Source organism: Oncorhynchus keta, chromosome 27 (genome assembly GCF_023373465.1).
Source record: "Oncorhynchus keta strain PuntledgeMale-10-30-2019 chromosome 27, Oket_V2, whole genome shotgun sequence".
Taxonomy (NCBI): Eukaryota; Metazoa; Chordata; class Actinopteri; order Salmoniformes; family Salmonidae; genus Oncorhynchus; species Oncorhynchus keta.
This window is the reverse complement of record NC_068447.1, coordinates 42568393-42588497: the sequence shown is the minus strand read 5'-3', so window position 1 is coordinate 42588497 and position 20105 is coordinate 42568393. Positions and strand designations below refer to the sequence as shown.

General features: G+C 47.4%; 1 protein-coding gene across 6 annotated transcripts in view; it reads left to right on the top strand.

The window, feature by feature from the left end:
* LOC118360341 (zinc finger protein 385A-like) overlaps window positions 1-20105 on the top strand; it is a 138153-nt gene that overhangs the window by 94866 nt on the left and 23182 nt on the right. For all 6 annotated transcript variants that reach the window (XM_052482471.1, XM_052482472.1, XM_052482473.1 and 3 more), the window contains one exon: window positions 5185-5362. In XM_052482471.1, coding sequence (XP_052338431.1) covers window positions 5185-5362 — 178 coding nt within the window. The remainder of the gene's footprint in view (window positions 1-5184; window positions 5363-20105) is intronic.

Below are 20105 nucleotides of genomic sequence, written 5' to 3'. Positions count from 1 at the left end.
ACCTCTATACCATTTGTATTTCATTAGCCTTTGACTATTGGATGTTCTAATAGGCATTTTAGTATTGCCAGTGTAACAGTATAGCTTCCGTCCCTCTCCTCACCCCTACCTGGGCTCGAACCAGGAGCACCACGACAACATCCACCCTCAAAGCAGTGTTACGCATGCAGGGCAAGGGAAACAACCACGGGCTCAGAGCAAGTGACATTTGAAACTCTATTAGCGCACGCTAACTAGCTAGCTATTTCACTTCGGTTACACCAGCCTCATCTCGGGAGTTGAACAGTGCAATGCTTGACGCACAACGAAGAGCTGCTGGAAAAAAACGCACGAAAGTGCTGTTTGAATGAATGTTTACACGCCTGCTTCTGCCTACCACCGCTCAATCAGATACTTAGATACTTGTATGCTTGTAAGCTCAGTCAGATTATATGCAACGCAGGACACGCTAGATAATATCTAGTAATATCATCAACCATGTGTAGTTAACTAGTGATTATGAGTGATTGATTGTTTTTCATAAGATAAGTTTAATGCTAGCTAGCAACTTACCCTGGCTTACTGCATTCGTGTAACAGGCAGTCTCCACAACAAGATAGAAGCAGGTCGTTATTGCGTTGGACTAGTTAACTGTAAGATTGTATCCCCCGAGCTGACAAGGTGAAAATCTGTCGTTCTGCCCCTGAACGAGGCAGTTAATCCACCGTTCCTAGGCCATCATTGAAAATAAGAATGTGTTCTTAACTGACTTGCCTAGTTAAATAAGGATTAAATAAAGGTGTAAAAATTTGGCAAAATCGGTGTCCAAAAATACCGATTTCCGATTGTTATGAAAACTTGAAATTGGCCCTAATTAATCGGCCATTCCGATAAATCGGTCAATCTCTCGTGGAGAGATGGGTGAGAGAGGGCAGAGATGTGGAGAGATTGGTGAGAGAGGGTAGAGAGGTGGAGAGATGGGTGAGAGAGAGAGGATAGAGATATGGAGAGATGGGTAGAGAGGTGGAGAGATGGGTGAGAGAGGGTAGAGATGTGGAGAGATGGGTGAGAGAGAGAGGATAGAGATATGGAGAGATGGGTAGAGAGGTGGAGAGATGCGTGAGAGAGGGTAGAGATGTGGAGAGATGGGTGAGAGATGGTAGAGAGGTGGAGAGATTGGTGAGAGAGGGTAGAGAGGTGGAGAGATGGGTAGAGAGAGAGAGGATAGAGATATGGAGAGATGGGTGAGAGAGAGAGGATAGAGATATGGAGAGATGGGTAGAGAGGTGGAGAGATGGGTGAGAGAGGGAGGATAGAGATATGGAGAGATGGGTAGAGATGTGGAGAGATGGGTGAGAGAGAGAGGATAGAGATAATATAATAATAATAATATATGGAGAGATGGGTGAGAGAGAGAGGATAGAGATATGGAGAGATGGGTAGAGAGGTGGAGAGAAGGGTGATAGAGGGTAGAGAGGTGGAGAGATGAGTGAGAGAGGGTAGAGAGGTGGAGAGATGGGTGAGAGAGAGAGGATAGAGATATGGAGAGATGGGTGAGAGAGAGAGGATAGAGATATGGAGAGATGGGTAGAGAGGTGGAGAGATGGGTGAGAGAGGGTAGAGAGGTGGAGAGATGGGTGAGAGAGAGAGGATAGAGATATGGAGAGATGGGTAGAGAGGTGGAGAGATGCGTGAGAGAGGGTAGAGAGGTGGAGAGATGGGTGAGAGAGAGAGGATAGAGATATGGAGAGATGGGTAGAGAGGTGGAGAGATGGGTGAGAGAGGGTAGAGATGTGGAGAGATGCATGAGAGAGGGTAGAGAGGTGGAGAGATGGGTGAGAGAGAGAGGATAGAGATATGGAGAGATGGAGAGATGGGTGAGAGAGGGTAGAGATGTGGAGAGATGGGTGAGAGATGGTAGAGAGGTGGAGAGATGGGTGAGAAAGGGTAGAGATGTGGAGAGGGGGGTGATGTGGCATCAACCTCTAGTGTCCCCAATCGGTGCGTATGGTGTGTGTGTGTCGCCAGCGTCCAATATCTCTCGCCCTGCCTGTGTGTTGTTGACGGCGATGGGGGGGAATAACCTTGCTGTGAGTTGCTTCAGGACATGAGTGATGTCACAGGCCGGTTTCACGCTGCATTGGTCAACGTCACTTAGTGCTGCAGCATGACCCAGCTGGTCCGGCCCCTCCTCTCTCCTCTCTATGCTCATCTGGAGCTGCTGCATTGCAATGTGTGTCCTTGTGCCACAGCTCCTTTCTCAGTATCCATACTTTGCAGCACATGCACCCTCAATATGCTGATTACAATCACTTATCTCTATATCACATGTTGCTTCTCTCTGACCTCTCGATAAGCTATGCGGTCTTTTTCAGTCTACGTTTCTCTCGTGTTGCTCTCTCCTCTTTCTTTCTGTCTCTCATTCTTGCTCTTTCTTCCTTTCCTCCTGCATTGTTCTTCTTCTTGTCCTCCGTCTCTCTGGCCAGCCATTATCTTCTCCCATAACCTCTGCCAACCCCCCCACCCCCCCTCTCTGTGCTGTCTTCTCTCTGTGCATGATTCCATATGTGTTATTTCATCGTTTTGACATCTTCACTGTTATTCTACAATGTAGAAAATAGTAAAAAAAGAAAGAAAAACCCTTGAATGAGTAGGTGTTTTAACATTTTTGACCAGTAGTGTACCTAATATTTACAATGGCCAAACCCTCCCCTAAACCGGACGATGCTGGGCCAATTGTGCACTGCCCTATGGGACGATCACGGCCGGTTGTAATACAACCCGGAATCAAACCAGGGTCTGTAGTGACGCCTTAGACCACTGCGCCACTCGGGAGCCTGATGCCTTAACCACAGACTATTGCCATCCAAACCACAGGAGCTTCAGTCTAGGTCCTCTTTCCCTCTGCCCCCTTCTCATCTCCCCGCCCCGTCCGGGCCAGCCATCCAGCCAAGGCCGTCTCTCTGCTCTCTCACCTCCTCTCTCCACCTCTCCTCCAATGTCAAGCCTGTCTATCCTCAGTCATCCCAGCCTACCATCCCTCCTTCTGTCCAACAATGCCTCAGTCAAGGCCCCCTCCTCTCCCCTCTCACCTCCCGTCCTCCTCCTATCCTCGCACCTCCTCTCCTTCCCTACCGAACCAGTATAACTGAGCCCCAGCCCTGAGCCCCTAGTTAAACGGTGGTGTGGTGTGCTGTGCCACTTGATTTCTCTGTCCCTGTCATCGCCTGTCCGTTGCAGCTGTCAGCGGCTCTCCAGACCTGTTTTATAAGCCTTAATAATCATCATCATCATCATCTTGATACAATAATTATTCGGCCGGCCAATGTATGCAGACACACACACGCACACACGCACACACACACATCAACATTCCAGAGGCTTTGGGCATGCCTTTTTCATCCTGCTAGCTGCCAGATGATCTGTTTGAAGTGCTCACAGTGCACAGCGGAGGGGCAACGTGTGTGTGTGTGTGTGTGTGTGTGTGTGTGTGTGTGTGTGTGTGTGTGTGTGTGTGTGTGTGTGTGTGTGTGTGTGTGTGTGTGTGTGTGTGTGTGTGTGTGTGTGTGTGTGTGTGTGTGTGTGTGTGTGTGTGTGTGTGTGTGTGTGAAGCACAGCACTGCTGCAGCAGCAGGTCATCATGAGGAAGTAGACCATGGGCAACAGCTCCTAGGTGTCTCAAGACCTAGCTAGGCAGAGGTCAATCTGTCCATCCAAACAACCACACTAATACAGACAGACAGAGACCAATTGGCCAATCAACACACTGAGCTGAGACAAACGTATAGCTGTACATACTTCTCCAAATAGTGGCCAGTATCTAAAAGCGTTTGGTGGTGAGGGGTGGATGGAGAGTCTTGCAAAAGGACAGGGACTGTCTCTGTCTGCAATGTCCCCTACTCCAGTCCCGTCCTTTTAATGGATGACTCCCTCTGTTGTCTCCCTCTGACTCCCCCTGAACCAAGACATTAACAGGAGCACTCCTTTCAGCAGGAGATGAACCAGAACAGTGCTACTGGAATGGATACGTGGATTGAGTTTCTCTCTGTTGGACTGCAGGACATTCCCCAGACTTCCATCCACCTGCACCTTCCAGCTCCCACCACTGCCACAAAGGGTATAGATACCCACTGCCCAGTGGCACGTATATTTAGAGGGATATGCATTTCAATGTAAGCAATCAACTCCGAGTTTGTCTAGGCTTATTGGAGAAGCTGTAGGCAGCCTTGGTATTCTGGTGTTAGGTTTTGCTCTGTCGGAGTGGAAGGATCGACGAATGCCGGCCTCCCCATTGATAATTTACACAGTCAGATGAGGAGGCCCAAGGGTGATGTGTGTGTGGGGTTGGGTGGGTGAGGGGGCTTATGGGGCCATAGGCAGACAAGATGCCCCCCCCCCCCTTACTGCAGGCATGTCTCTCATCATGTCTGTCTGGGATAATGACATGAGTGGAGGAGGGGGAAGGGGAGGGGGGGGGACCGGGAAGTTTTCCTTGATCAGGTAAAACTCCTGCCTCCACAGCCTAGATCATTACTCCCTAGAGTATTAGTGATCAGATGACATGTTACACTCTGCTATGTCCTCTATGCATGCCATTTTGCAGCCTGGCTCCTGTCTCCTATCCCCGATGCAGATTGAATAACATACCAGACACCGAAACTGTGTGTGTGTGTGTGTGTGTGTGTGTGTGTGTGTGTGTGTGTGTGTGTGTGTGTGTGTGTGTGTGTGTGTGTGTGTGTGTGTGTGTGTGTGTGTGTGTGTGTCTGTTTGTGTCTGTGTCTGTGTCTGTGTGTGTGTGTGTTTGTGTTTGTGTTTGTGTTTGTGTTTGTGTCTGTGTCTGTGTCTGTGTCTGTGTCTGTGTCTGTGTCTGTGTCTGTCTGTGTGTCTGTGTCTGTGTCTGTGTGTGTGTGTGTGTGTGTGTGTGTGTGTGTGTGTGTGTGTGTGTGTGTGTGTGTGTGTGTGTGTGTGTGTGTGTGTGTGTGCGTTTATCACTCTTGGATTTGCGGATATGTATCAATGTACCCAGGCACACAATGGAAGGTATACTATATCAAACTGCGTCATTGTGAGCACCGCATTCATTGGCTGGTGTGTATGGTGTTTTGGGCCTCTGTTTCCCAGTCAATTTGTATCCATCCTGTGTTTTATTCACCCGTTGTTTTCGTGAGCCTAAATCCTATTCTCCATCTCTCCATCTCTACACAGAGCCAGGCAGAAGCCCACTACAAAGGCAACCGCCACGCCCGGAGAGTCAAAGGCATCGAGACCTCCAAGAGTCGCCCCCAGGAGGGTGACAAGCCGGCCCCACCTGTCCCCCCCTCCCCGTCCGACCCCAGTGGACCCCATACAGGCACCTCGGACATCAGCGACCCCTGCAACGCAGGTAAGACCATGGTGGAAAGAGACTTTGAATATCCCCTAGCACTTACATACAGGGAGTACAGTAACAGTATACTGCCAATACCAGCTCTCAGTACAGGGTGTTGGGTGTATACCAACTATACCCTGCACAGTTCCATCATCAGCCCACACCAATACAGTGGACCGACATTATAACAGGGTTGATTGCAAGTAAATGCTGTTGAACATAAACCTAAGACATCGAAAACAAATTGTATTTGTCACATGCGGCGAATATAACCGGTGTAGACTTTACCGTTTATGCTTACTTTTAAAACGGAAGAAACAATTGCTAAATAAAAGAAGGGAATAGTGACACGATAAAATAACAGTAACGAGGCTATATACAAAGAGTACTGGCACTGAGTCAACGTGCAGGGGTACAAGGTAGTTGAGGTAATTGAGGTAATATGTACATGTAGGTAGGGGTAAAAATGAGGATAGATAATAAACAGAGTAGCAGCAGCATATATGAAGAGAGCATGAAAGAGTGTCTGTGTGTGAGTGCGTGTGTGTGTGCGTGTGTATTGGAGTGTCGGTGTAGTATGTCTGAGTGTGTGGGTAGAGTTCAGTGAGTGTGCATAGAGCCGGTGCAAGAGAGTCAGTGCAACAACAAAAAAGCGGAGTCATTGCAAATAGTCAGGGTAGCCATTTGATTACCTGTTCAGTAGTCTTTTGACTTGGGGGTAGAAGCTTTTCAGAATCCTTTTGGTCCCAGACTTGGAGCTCTGGTACCGCCTGCCATATGGCAACATGCAGATCAGTCTATTACTTGGGTTGTTGGAGTCTTCAACCATTTTTAGGGACTTTCTCTGCACCGCCTGGTATAGAAATCCTGGATGGCAGGGAACTTGGCCCCAGTGATGTACTGGGCTGTACGCACTACCCTCTCTAGCGCCTTGCGGTCGGTCAAATCTTTTCAGCCTCTTGAGGAGGAAATGGCGTTGTCATGCCCTCTTCACAACTGAAGAGCTCTTCACAACTGTAAGGACCATATCACCTCCACCCTACCTGACACCCTAGACCCACTCCAATTTGCTTACCGCCCAAATAGGTCCACAGACGATGCAATCTCAACCACACTGCACACTGCCCTAACCCACCTGGACAAGAGGAATACCTATGTGAGAATGCTGTTCATCGACTACAGCTCGGCATTCAACACCATAGTACCCTCCAAGCTCGTCATCAAGCTCGAGACCCTGGGTCTCGACCCCGCCCTGTGCAACTGGGTACTGGACTTCCTGACGGGCCGCCCCCAGGTGGTGAGGGTAGGCAACAACATCTCCTCCCCGCTGATCCTCAACACGGGGCCCCACAAGGGTGCGTTCTGAGCCCTCTCCTGTACTCCCTGTTCACCCACGACTGCGTGGCCACGCACGCCTCCAACTCAATCATCAAGTTTGCGGACGACACAACAGTGGTAGGCTTGATTACCAACAACGACGAGACGGCCTACAGGGAGGAGGTGAGGGCCCTCGGAGTGTGGTGTCAGGAAAATAACCTCACACTCAACGTCAACAAAACTAAGGAGATGATTGTGGACTTCAGGAAACAGCAGAGGGAACACCCCTATCCACATCGATGGAACAGTAGTGGAGAGGGTAGCTAGTTTTAAGTTCCTCGGCATACACATCACAGACAAACTGAATTGGTCCACTCACACTGACAGCGTTGTGAAGAAGGCGCAGCAGCGCCTATTCAACCTCAGGAGGCTGAAGAAATTCGGCTTGTCACCAAAAGCACTCACAAACTTCTACAGATGCACAATCGAGAGCATCCTGGCGGGCTGTATCACCGCCTGGTACGGCAACTGCTCCGCCCTCAACCGTAAGGCTCTCCAGAGGGTAGTGAGGACTGCACAACGCATCACCGGGGCAAACTACCTGCCCTCCAGGACACCTACACCACCCGTTGTTACAGGAAGGCCATAAAGATCATCAAGGACATCAACCACCCGAACCACTGCCTGTTCACCCCGCTATCATCCAGAAGGCGAGGTCAGTACAGGTGCATCAAAGCCGGGACCGAGAGACTGAAAAACAGCTTCTATCTCAAGGCCATCAGACTGTTAAACAGCCACCACTAACAGTGAGTGACTGCTGCCAACACACTGTCATTGACACTTACCCAACTCCAGCCATTTTAATAATGGGAATTGATGGGAATTATGTAAATATATCACTAGCCACTTTAAACAATGCTACCTTATATAATGTTACTTACCCTACATTATTCATCTCATATGCATATGTATATACTGTACTCTACATCATCGACTGCATCCTTATGCAACACATGTATCACTAGCCACTTTAACTATGCCACTTTGTTTACTTTGTCTACACACTCATCTCATATGTATATACTGTACTCGATACCATCTACTGTATGCTGCTCTGTACCATCACTCATTCATATATCCTTATGTACATGTTCCTTATCCCCTTACACTGTGTATAAGACAGTAGTTTTGGAATTGTTAGTTAGATTACTTGTTGGTTATCACTGCATTGTCGGAACTAGAAGCACAAGCATTTCGCTACACTCGCATTTAACATCTGCTAACCATGTGTATGTGACAAATAAAATTTGATTTGATTTGATTTGATTTGATTTATTGGTGTGTTTGGGCCATGTTTCCTGTAGTCCAAGATCAGCTCCTTTGTCTTGCTGACATTGAGGGAGAGGTTGTTGTCCTGGCAACACACTGCCAGGTCTCTGACCTCCTCCCTATAGGCTGTCATCCTCATCAGTGATCAGGCCTACCACCTTTGTGTCATCTGCAAACTTAATGATGGTGTTGGAGTCATGCACGACCACACAGTCGTGGGTAAGCAGGGGGTACAGGATGGGACTAAGCACGCACCCCTGAGGGCCCCCCATGTTGATGGTTAGTATGGCAGATTTGTCGTTGCCTACCATCACCACCTGGGTGCGGCCCGTAAGGAAGTCCAGGATCCAGTTGCAGAAAGAGATGTTTAGTCCCAGGGTCCAAAGCTTAGTGGTAAGCTTGGGGGGGGCACTATGATGTTGAATGCTGAGCTGTAGTCAATGAACAGTATTCTCACAGAGGTGTTCCTTTTGTCCAGGTGGGAAAGGGAAGTGTGCAATAGAGAATCTGTGGATCTGTCGGGGTGGAATGCGAATTGGAGTGGGTCTAGTGTGTCTGGGATGGTGGCGTTGATATGACCAGCCTTTCAAAGCATTTCATGGCTACAGATGTGAGTGCTACAGGGCTATAGTCATTTAGACAGGTTAGCTTGGTGTTCTTGGGCACAGGGACTATGGTGGTCTGCTTGAAACATGTAGGTATTACAGACTGTGTCAGGGAGAGGTTGAAAATGTCAGTGAAGACACTTGCCAGCTGGTCACTGCATGCACTGAGTATTTGTCCTAGTGATTCGTCTGGCCCTGCGGCCTTAAGAATGTTAACCTGTTTAAAGGTCTTACTCACATTGGCCATGGAAAGTGTGATCACACAATCATCTGGAACGGCTGGTGCTCTTATGCATGGTTCAGTGTTGCTTGCCTTGATGGGAGCATAGGAGGTATTTAGCTCATCTGGTTAGCTGGCAGCTCGTGTCTGGGTTTCCCTTTGTAATCCATAATAGTTTGCAAGCCTTGCTACATCAAATCAAATCAAATTTATTTATATAGCCCTTCGTACATCAGCTGATATCTCAAAGTGCTGTACAGAAACCCAGCCTAAAACCCCAAACAGAAAGCAATGCAGGTGTAGAAGCACGGTGGCTAGGAAAAACTCCCTAGAAAGGCCAAAACCTAGGAAGAAACCTAGAGAGGAACCAGGCTATGTGGGGTGGCCAGTCCTCTTCTGGCTGTGCCGGGTGGAGATTATAACAGAACATGGCCAAGATGTTCAAATGTTCATAAATGACCAGCATGGTCGAATAATAATAAGGCAGAACAGTTGAAACTGGAACAGCTGTCACGCCCTGGTCGAAGTATGTATGTTTGTCTTCATTTATTTGGTCAGGCCAGGGTGTGACATGGGTTTATTTTGTGGTGTGTTTTTGTATTGGGGTTTTAGTAGGTATTGGGATTGTGGCTGAGTAGGGTTGTCTAGGAAAGTCTATGGTTGCCTTGAGGCGGTTCTTAATCAGAGGCAGGTGATTTTCGTTGTCTCTGATTGGGAACCATATTTAGGCAGCCATATTCTTTGAGTGTTTCGTGGGTGATTGTTCCTGTCTTTGTGTTTGCACCAGATAGGGCTGTTTCGGTTTTCACATTTCATTATTTTGTTGTTTCTGCATGTGTCGTTTTTTCCTTCATTAAAAATATATCATGAATCATCATCACGCTGCATTTTGGTCCGATCCTTGTTCCACCTCTTCGTCAGAGGAGGAGATAGAAGAAAGCCGTTACAGAATCACCCACCACAACAGGACCAAGTGGCGTGGTAACAGGCAACAGCAGCAGCAGGAGCAGCGCGACAAGAATTTCTGGACTTGGGAGGAAATCCTCGACGGGAGAGGACCCTGGGCTAAGCCAGGGGAGTGTCGCCGCACCAAGGTGCAGCGAGAGAAGGACTGGATATGGGAGGACGAACTGGACGGTGAAGGACCCTGGGCTCAGCCTGGAGAATATCGCTGCCCCAAGGAAGAACTGGAGGTGGCGAAAGCGGAGAGGCACTGGTATGAGGAGGCAGCACGGCGACGCGGATGGAACCCTGAGAGTCAGCCCCAAATATGTCTTGGGGGGAGGCTCACAGGGAGTATGGCTATGCCAGGTAGGAGACCTGCGCAAACTCCCTGTGCTTACCGGGGGGCTCGAGAGACCGGGCAGGCACCGTGTTATGCTATGGAGTGCACGGTGTCTCCAGTGCAGGTGCATAGCCCGGTGCGGTACATACCAGCTTTTCGTATTGGCTGGGCTAGAGTGGGCATCGAGCCAGGTAAGGTTGGGCAGGCTCGGTGCTCAAGAGCTCCAGTGCGCCTGCACGGTCCGGTCTATCCAGAGCCACCTCCACACACCAGTCCTCCGGTGGCAGCTCCCCGCACCAAGCTTCCTGTGCGTGTCCTCGGTCCAGTACTACCAGTGCCAGCACCACACACCAGGCCTTCAGTGCGCCTCGCCTGTCTAGCGCTATCAGAGCCTTCCTCCTCTCCAGCGCTGCCGGAGTCTCCCGCCTGTTCAGCGCAGGCAGAGCCTTCCTCCTCTCCTGCGCTGCCGGAGCCTCCTGCCTGTTCAGCGCTGTCCGAGCCTTTCTCCTCTCCTGCGCTGTCGGAGCCTCCCGCCTGTTCAGCGCTGCCAGACCCTTCCTCGTCTCCAGCGCTGCTGGAGTCTCCTGCCTGTTTAGAGCAGCCAGAGCTGCCAGTCTATATGGAGCAGCTAGAGCTGCCAGTCTGCATGGAGCAGCCAGAGCTGCCAGTCTGCATGGAGCAGCCAGAGCTGCCAGTCTGCATGGAGCAGCCAGAGCTGCCAGTCTGCATGGAGCAGCCAGAGCAGCTAGATCCGCCAGTCAACCATGATCTTCCAGATCTGCCAGTCAGCGAGACTCTTCCAGATCTGCCAGTCAACCAGACTCTTCCAGATCTGCCAGTCAACCAGACTCTTCCAGATCTGCCAGTCAACCAGACACTTCCAGATCCGCCAGTCAACCAGACTCTTCCAGATCCGCCAGCCAGCCAGGATCTACCGGAGCAAACTACCTGCCTGAGCTTCCTCTCAGTGCTGAGCTTCCTCTCAGTGCTGAGCTTCCCCTCAGTGCTGAGCTTCCCCTCAGTGCTGAGCTTCCCCTCAGTGCTGAGCTTCCCCTCAGTCCCGAGCTCCCTCAGTCCCGAGCTGCCCCTCAGTCCCGAGCTGCCCCTCAGTCCAGTGGGGTTCTGGGTGAGGACTACTAGGCCATGGTCGGCAGCGAGGGTGGACTACCTTAGGACGCGAGGGGGAGGAATTAAGACATTGATGGAGTGGGGTCCACGTTCCGAGCCGGAGCCGCCACCATGGACAGACGCCCACCCGGACCCTCCCTATTGTTTTGATGTGCGTCCGGGAGTCCGCACCTTAGGGGGGGTTCTGTCACGCCCTGTATGTATGTTTGTCTTCATTTATTTGGTCAGGCCAGGGTGTGACATTGGTTTATTTTGTGGTGTGTTTTTGTATTGGGGTTTTAGTAGGTATTGGGATTGTGGCTGAGTAGGGTTGTCTAGGAAAGTCTATGGTTGCCTTGAGGCGGTTCTTAATCAGAGGCAGGTGATTTTCGTTGTCTCTGATTGGGAACCATATTTAGGCAGCCATATTCTTTGAGTGTTTCGTAGGTGATTGTTCCTGTCTTTGTGTTTGCACTAGATAGAGAAGGAGAGAATTAGAGAACGCACACTTAGATTCACACAGGACACCGAATAGGACAGGAGAAGTACTCCAGATATAACAAACTGACCCTTGCCCCCCGACACATAAACTACTGCAGCATAAATACTGGAGGCTGAGACAGGAGTGGTCAGGAGACACTGTGGCCCCATCCGAGGACACCCCCGGACAGGTCCAAACAGGAAGGATATAACCCCACCCACTTTGCCAAAGCACAGGTCCCACACCACTAGAGGGATATCTTCAACCACCAACTTACCATCCTGAGACAAGGCTGAGTATAGCCCACAAAGATCTCCGCCATGGCACAACCTAAGGGGGGGCGCCAACCCAGACAGGATGGCCACATCAGTGAATCAACCCACTCAGGTGACGCACCCCTTCCAGGGACGGCATGAGAGAGCCCCAGTAAGCCAGTGACTCAGCCCCTGTAATAGGGTTAGAGGCAGAGAATCCCAGTGGAAAGAGGGGAACCGGCCAGGCAGAGACAGCAAGGGCGGTTCGTTGCTCCAGAGCCTTTCCGTTCACCTTCCCACTCCTGGGCCAAACTACACTCAATCATATGACCCACTGAAGAGATGTGTCTTTAGTAAAGACTTAAAGGTTGAGACCGAGTTTGCATCTCTGACATGGGTAGGAAGACCGTTCCATAAAAATGGAGCTCTATAGGAGAAAGCCCTGCCTCCAGCTGTTTGCTTAGAAATTCTAGGGACAATCAGGAGGCCTGCGTCTTGTGACCGTAGCGTACGTGTAGGTATGTACGGCAGGACCAAATCAGAGAGATAGGTAGGAGCAAGCCAATTGTAATGCTTTGTAGGTTAGCAGTAAAACCTTGAAATTAGCCCTTGCTTTGACAGGAAGCCAGTGTAGAGAGGCTAGCACTGGAGTAATATGATCACATTTTTTGGTTCTAGTCAGGATTCTAGCAGCCGTATTTAGCACTAACTGAAGTTTATTTAGTGCCTTATCCGGGTAGCCGGAAAGTAGAGCATTGCAGTAGTCTAACCTAGAAGTGACAAAAGCATGGATTAATTTTTCTGCATCATTTTTGGACAGAACGTTTCTGATTTTTGCAATGTTACGTAGATGGAAAAAAGCTGTCCTTGAAATGGTCTTGATATGTTCTTCAAAAGAGAGATCAGGGTCCAGAGTAACGCCGAGGTCCTTCACAGTTTTATTTGAGACGACTGTACAACCATCAAGATTAATTGTCAGATTCAACAGTAGATATCTTTGTTTCTTGGGACCTAGAACAAGCATCTCTGTTTTGTCCGAGTTTAAAAGTAGAAAGTTTGCAGCCATCCACTTCCTTATGTCTGAAACACATGCTTCTAGCAAGGGCAATTTTGGGGCTTCACCATGTTTCATTGAAATGTACAGCTGTGTGTCATCCGCATAGCAGTGAAAGTTAACATTATGTTTTCGAATAACATCCCCAAGAGGTAAAATATATAGTGAAAACAATAGTGGTCCTAAAACGGAACCTTGAGGAACACCGAAATGTACAGTTGATTTGTCAGAGGACAAACCATTCACAGAGACAAACTGATATCTTTCCGACAGATAAGATCTAAACCAGGCCAGAACTTGTCCGTGTAGACCAATTTGGGTTTCCAATCTCTCCAAAAGAATGTGGTGATCGATGGTATCAAAAGCAGCACTAAGGTCTAGGAGCACAAGGACAGATGCAGAGCCTCGGTCCGATGCCATTAAAATGTCATTTACCACCTTCACAAGTGCCGTCTCAGTGCTATGATGGGGTCTAAAACCAGACTGAAGCATTTCGTATACATTGTTTGTCTTCAGGAAGGCAGTGAGTTGCTGCGCAACAGCCTTTTCTAAAATTGTTGAGAGGAATGGAAGATTCGATATAGGCCGATAGTTTTCTATATTTTCTGGGTCAAGGTTTGGCTTTTTCAAGAGAGGTTTATTACTGCCACTTTTAGTGAGTTTGGTACACATCCGGTGGATAGAGAGCCGTTTATTATGTTCAACATAGGAGGGCCAAGCACAGGAAGCAGCTCTTTCGGTAGTTTAGTTGGAATAGGGTCCAGTATGCAGCTTGAAGTTTTAGAGGCCATGATTGTTTTCATCATTGTGTCAAGAGATATATTACTAAAACACTTGAGCGTCTCTCTTGATCCTAGGTCCTGGCAGAGTTGTGCAGACTCAGGACAACTGAGCTTTGAAGGAATACGCAGATTTAAAGAGTCAGTAATTTGCTTTCTAATAATCATAATCTTTTCCTCAAAGAAGTTCATGAATTTATCACTGCTAAAGTGAAAGTCATCCTCTCTTGGGGAATGCTGCTTTTTAGTTAGCTTTGCGACAGTATCAAAAAGGAATTTCGGATTGTTCTCTTTTTTCCTCATTCTACCACATCCATTCTACTACATCCATTCTACTACATCCATTCTACTACATCCATTCTACCACATCCATTCTACCACATCCATTCTACCACATCCATTCTACCACATCCATTGTACCACATCCATTGTACCACATCCATTCTACTACATCCATTCTACCACATCCATACTACCACATCCATTCAACTACATCCATTCTACCACATCCATTCTACCTCATCCATTCTACTACATCCATTCTACTACATCCATTCTACTACATCCATTCTACTACATCTATTTTACTACATTCATTCTACTACATCCATTCTAACACATCCATTCTACCACATCCATTCTACCACATCCATTCTACTACATCCAATCTACCACATCCATTCTACCACATCCATTCTACCACATCCATTCTAGCACATCCATTCTACCACATCCATTCTACCTACATCCATTCTACTACATCCATTTTACTACATTCATTCTACTACATCCATTCTACCACATCCATTATACCACATCCATTCTACCACATCCATTCTACCACATCCATTCTACTACATCCATTATACTTACATCCATTCTACCACATCCATTCTACTACATCCATTTTACTACATTCATTCTACTACATCCATTCTACCACATCCATTATACCACATCCATTCTACCACATCCATTCTACCACATACATTCTACCACATCCATTCTACCACATCCATTCTACTTCATACATCCATTCTACTACATCCATTCTACCACATCCATTCTACCACATCCATTCTACCACATCCATTCTACTACATCCATTCTATTATACCACATCCATTCTACATCCATTCTACTACATCCATTCTACTACATCCATTCTACCACATCCATTCTACTACATCCATTCTACCACATCCATTCTACACATCCATTCTACCACATCCATTCTACTACATCCTTACATCCATTCTACCACATCCATTCTACTACATCCATTCTACCACATCCATTCTACTACATCCATTCTACCACATCCATTCTACTACATCCATTCTACCACATCCATTCTACTACATCCATTATACTTACATCCATTCTACCACATCCATTCTACTACATCCATTCTACCCATCCATTCTACTACATCCATTCTACTACATCCATTCTACCACATCCATTCTACCACATCCATTCTACCACATCCATTCTACCACATCCATTCTACCACATCCATTCATCCATTCTACCACATCCATTCTACATTCCACCACATCCATTCTACCACATCCATTACATCCATTCTACCACATCCATTCATCCATTCTACTACATCCATTCTACTACATCCATTCTACCACATCCATTCTACCACATCCATTCTACTACATCCATTCATACTACATCCATTCTACTACATCCATTCTACCACATCCATTCTACTACATCCATTCTACCACATCCATTCTACTACATCCATTCTATCCATTATACTACATCCATACATCCATTCTACCACATACTACTACATCCATTCTACCACATCCATTCTACCACATCCATTCTACTACATCCATTCTACCACATCCATTCTACCACATCCATTCTACCACATCCATTCCACCACATCCATTCCACCACATCCATTCTACCACATCCATTCTACCACATCCTACATCCATTCTACCACATCCATTCTACCACATCCATTCTACCACATCCATTCTACCACATCCATTCTACCACATCCATTCTACTACATCCATTATTACATCCATTCTACCACATCCATTCTACCACATCCATTCTACCACATCCATTCTACCACATCCATTCTACCACATCCATTCTACTACATCCATTCTACCACATCCATTCTACCACATCCATTCTACCACATCCATTCTACCACATCCATTCTACCACATCCATTCTACCACATCCATTCTACTACATCCATTATACTTACATCCATTCTACCACATCCATTCTACCACATCCATTCTACCACATCCATTCTACCACATCCATTCCACCACATCCATTCTACCACATCCATTCCACCACATCCATTCTACCACATCCATTCTACCACATCCATTCTACCACATCCATTCTACTACATCCATTATACTTACATCCATTCTACCACATCCATTCTACCACATCCATTCTACTACATCCATTCTACTACATCCATTCTACCACATCCATTCTACCACATCCATTATACCACATCCATTCTACTACATCCATTCTACCACATCCATTCTACTACATCCATTATACTTACATCCATTCTACCACATCCATTCTACTACATCCATTCTACCACATCCATTCTACCACATCCATTCTACCACATCCATTCTACCACATACATTCTACCACATCCATTCTACCACATCCATTCTACCACATCCATTCTACTACATCCATTATACTTACATCCATTCTACCACATCCATTCTACCACATCCATTCTACCACATCCATTCTACTACATCCATTCTACTACATCCATTCTACCACATCCATTCTACTACATCCATTCTACCACATCCATTCTACCACATCCATTCTACTACATCCATTCTACCACATCCATTCTACCACATCCATTCGACCACATCCATTCTACCACATCCATTCCACCACATCCATTCCACCACATCCATTCTACCACATCCATTCTACCACATCCATTCCACCACATCCATTCTACCACATCCATTCCACCACATCCATTCTACCACATCCATTCCACCACATCCATTCCACCACATCCATTCTACCACATCCATTCTACCACATCCATTCTACCACATCCATTCTACTACATCCATGTTTTAATCCAGTTAGTCTTATCAATCCATATGGAAAGTAAGTGACCACTGTGGGCTGTGTGAGATATGAATAGCTCTCCACTGACATGGAAGAATAACAATCACATAGGCCTTGAAGTATGTTGTTCTGGTCCTTCATGGCTCCTCTCTCTGTGTGGTCGAGGTTTAACTCTGACCTTAATTGATGGCTAGAGTCTGCTCCTCCCACATTCCCACCAGCACAGCATCAGCAAAGCACCACAGACTCTGTTTAGGCCCAGATCTCCTCTGTCACTGCTGTCCAGCTGACCCTGAGATGACAATAACAAAATGACCAACACACAGAGAGAAGCTGGACCAAAAACAGAGAGAGAAACAGAAACTCACTAAGGACTTAGAAAGCTATTTTTTGTCTCTAACTCCATGCAGAGACGAAATCCTTTTTTCAAATACCTTAGAAATACATAGTTACTTAGTCACGGCTGTCTCCCTAACCCTGAGATGACAAACACAGATAAATACTGGACCAAAATCTCAGCTGCAAGTAGAGCCCAAGGACTTAGAAAGGGGAGCTCTGGTTATAAATTCTTGCAGAACCTAGCTCCAAGATAAAATACTTTACAAATGCATCCTTCCTTCCTCCCTTCATTGAAGTAGGCTAACAGCTGATCTTGTGATCGGACATGACAGGACTGGTGAAAGCTGTATGGTGGAAACCCTTGATCCCAAACGTGTCAGTGAATACTTCAGCGAAGGGAAAAAGGAAGGACTCATTTCTATCAGAATTTGAATATGGCCTTTTGAGCAGAGACGCGCGAGTAGCACATTGTGGAAAACCTCTCCTGCCAACCAGCAGGTCGATCTGAGGACAGCAGCAGCATGTATTGTTGGATCTGAGTTCTTTAAAGGAATGCATTGCACTACTAATGCTGTGTTGCCTTCAAAAACTATGAAAGACTTCTACAATGTTTGTCCTGTTAAGTAGCCTGGTCCCATATGTCTTTGTGCTGACTTGGCAACTCCTATTCAATTATTTGGTCATTGTCAATTTCACGTGGGGTGTTGGCAAGACTGCACACAGATATCTGGGACCAGGCTACCTATTTAAAGCTTGACCTCAGAGAAACAAACCAGTGAATTTGCAGTTCTCACAATGGCACCATAACGTGGCAGCTTTTCTTGGCCTCTTTAATTCGGACCCCCTTCGGTGTGTTTATAGTTATGGGTCATGTTTTATTAGGTATTAGAGTGTGATTTGTCACACAGTCAAAATAAACTGTGGGGTCTGGGAGGAGGTAGAGGGTGCTAAGGGAGGGAGGGTGAGAGCGCGCGACGGCTTAGCTGTCAGAGGACAGCTATTGGTATGGAAAGATCACAGCTGACATCAGTTTAATCAGTCTAATCTAATGTAATTCAGTGTTGTTGTCAGATTATTGGAGTGACAGGTTGGTTGTTAGGGATAGAGGGCAAGGTGGAGGGTGTTGCTGTTTTTCTCTTGCGCTCTTTCTCTCAGCTCTCTGTCGCTGGGAAGCCGGTCTCTCACTCTCTTTCTACCTGTCTTTCTCACTCTCCTCTCTCTTTCTGCCTCAGTCTCTGCCATACTCTCTGGTCCAGGAGTGGCTCAGTCGGTAGAGCATGTTGCCTGCAATGCCAGGGTTGTGGGTTCGATTCCCAGGGGGGACCAGCACAGAGGGGGAAAGAAGTATGAAGTGTATGCAGTCACTACTGTAAGTCACACTGGATAAGAGTGTCTGCTAAATGACTCAAATGTAAATGCTCCTCTCTCTCTCTCTCCACCCGGAACTTTCCATTCCCTCACTCTGTCCATCTTGGTCCCTCCCCTGAATCAAACACGGCATAATAAAATGACTGGGGCGTATTTTGAATCTGGTGTTGGCATTTGAAAAAGGTTGAGCTGACCATTATTTCCCCAGGGAAACACAGGGCAGGTGTCATCAAAAAAAGCTGAAACAATAACATAGAAACGGATAAAGGACAGGGACCAACAGACATCATATGGTGTCACAACTCCTAACTGAAGGGCTCTGCCTTTCTTCTCCCTGAGTTTGTTTCATATCGTTCCTGTGGCTTTGTTTCCACTTTACCCCCCAGGAACTAAAGCCATTTCCACGCTACTGAGTCAAACGGAGCCGAGCCAAACTGAGCTGTACTGGACTGGCCTGCGTACACATTCCACCATACTTGAAAGGACAATGTGAAAATGAAATATCTCAGCCAACCTCGTGCAGTTTGGGTCGCCACAATAGTGAAACATGCTTATGAGGGCAGACGGGCCGTCTCTCTGCCTCACGGGGTGATCTGTATCCTGCAGTCCTTCAGTCGCACGGCCCTCTGCCCAGTCATATCAGAACTCCTAATTGAGGGTGAGGGGCTTAACATTCCGATGTGGCTGCCTTTCTTTTCATAACTCTCTTCTGACTTTAACCCACCGCTAGAAGCATGAGACATCATATGGTGTCGTGACAGAAGGACCGGACAGGGGTCCAGTCCTCTGAAGGGGTCTAATGGGTGACCACATAGCTCCAAAGGGGACTAAAACCAAACCAAGCTGTGCTGATCTGGCCTGGTTATTCACCCACCATAGTTTCTAGAATTGTGGGTCGGCACAATCCTGCAACAAGGTCTTAAGAGGCCAGTCTGACCGTCTATATAGCCTACAGCCTTGCAGTCACAGAGGTTTCAGTGTCCAACTCCACTCCAGCCTCAATTAATGAGGCTCTGAGATAATTCCAGAGGGAAGCAGTCAAAACAAGCCTACCATAATCTAAATGTGAAAGCAGATACATGTGAAAGAATGCATTTTTCCATCCAAGACTCTTTCTTGTGACCCTGGAAGCCCAGCCATCTCCCTGAATGTCAGTGAGTGCGTGTGTCTCTCTCTCTCTCCCTATCTGCGATTGTGTGTGTATCCCAGTGCACTCGGTGTTTGATGCCGTCTCACAATACCAGTTTCACAACATCAGTTCCATGGAGGGGTACATCCAGGGCCTGTGAGGGCCAGCAGCTGTGGTCCCAGCTGGGGTATGTTGCAGTTGGAGGAGCCTTGTCTGGAGGATGAAGAATGGGTGGGTGGGTCTGGCTGGGTGGTCACTGTAGTTCACATAGTGGGGTCCATAGGATAACATACACACATGCTACGCAAAGACACACACACACACACACATAGGCACGTACAAATACACACACGTGCACTCGT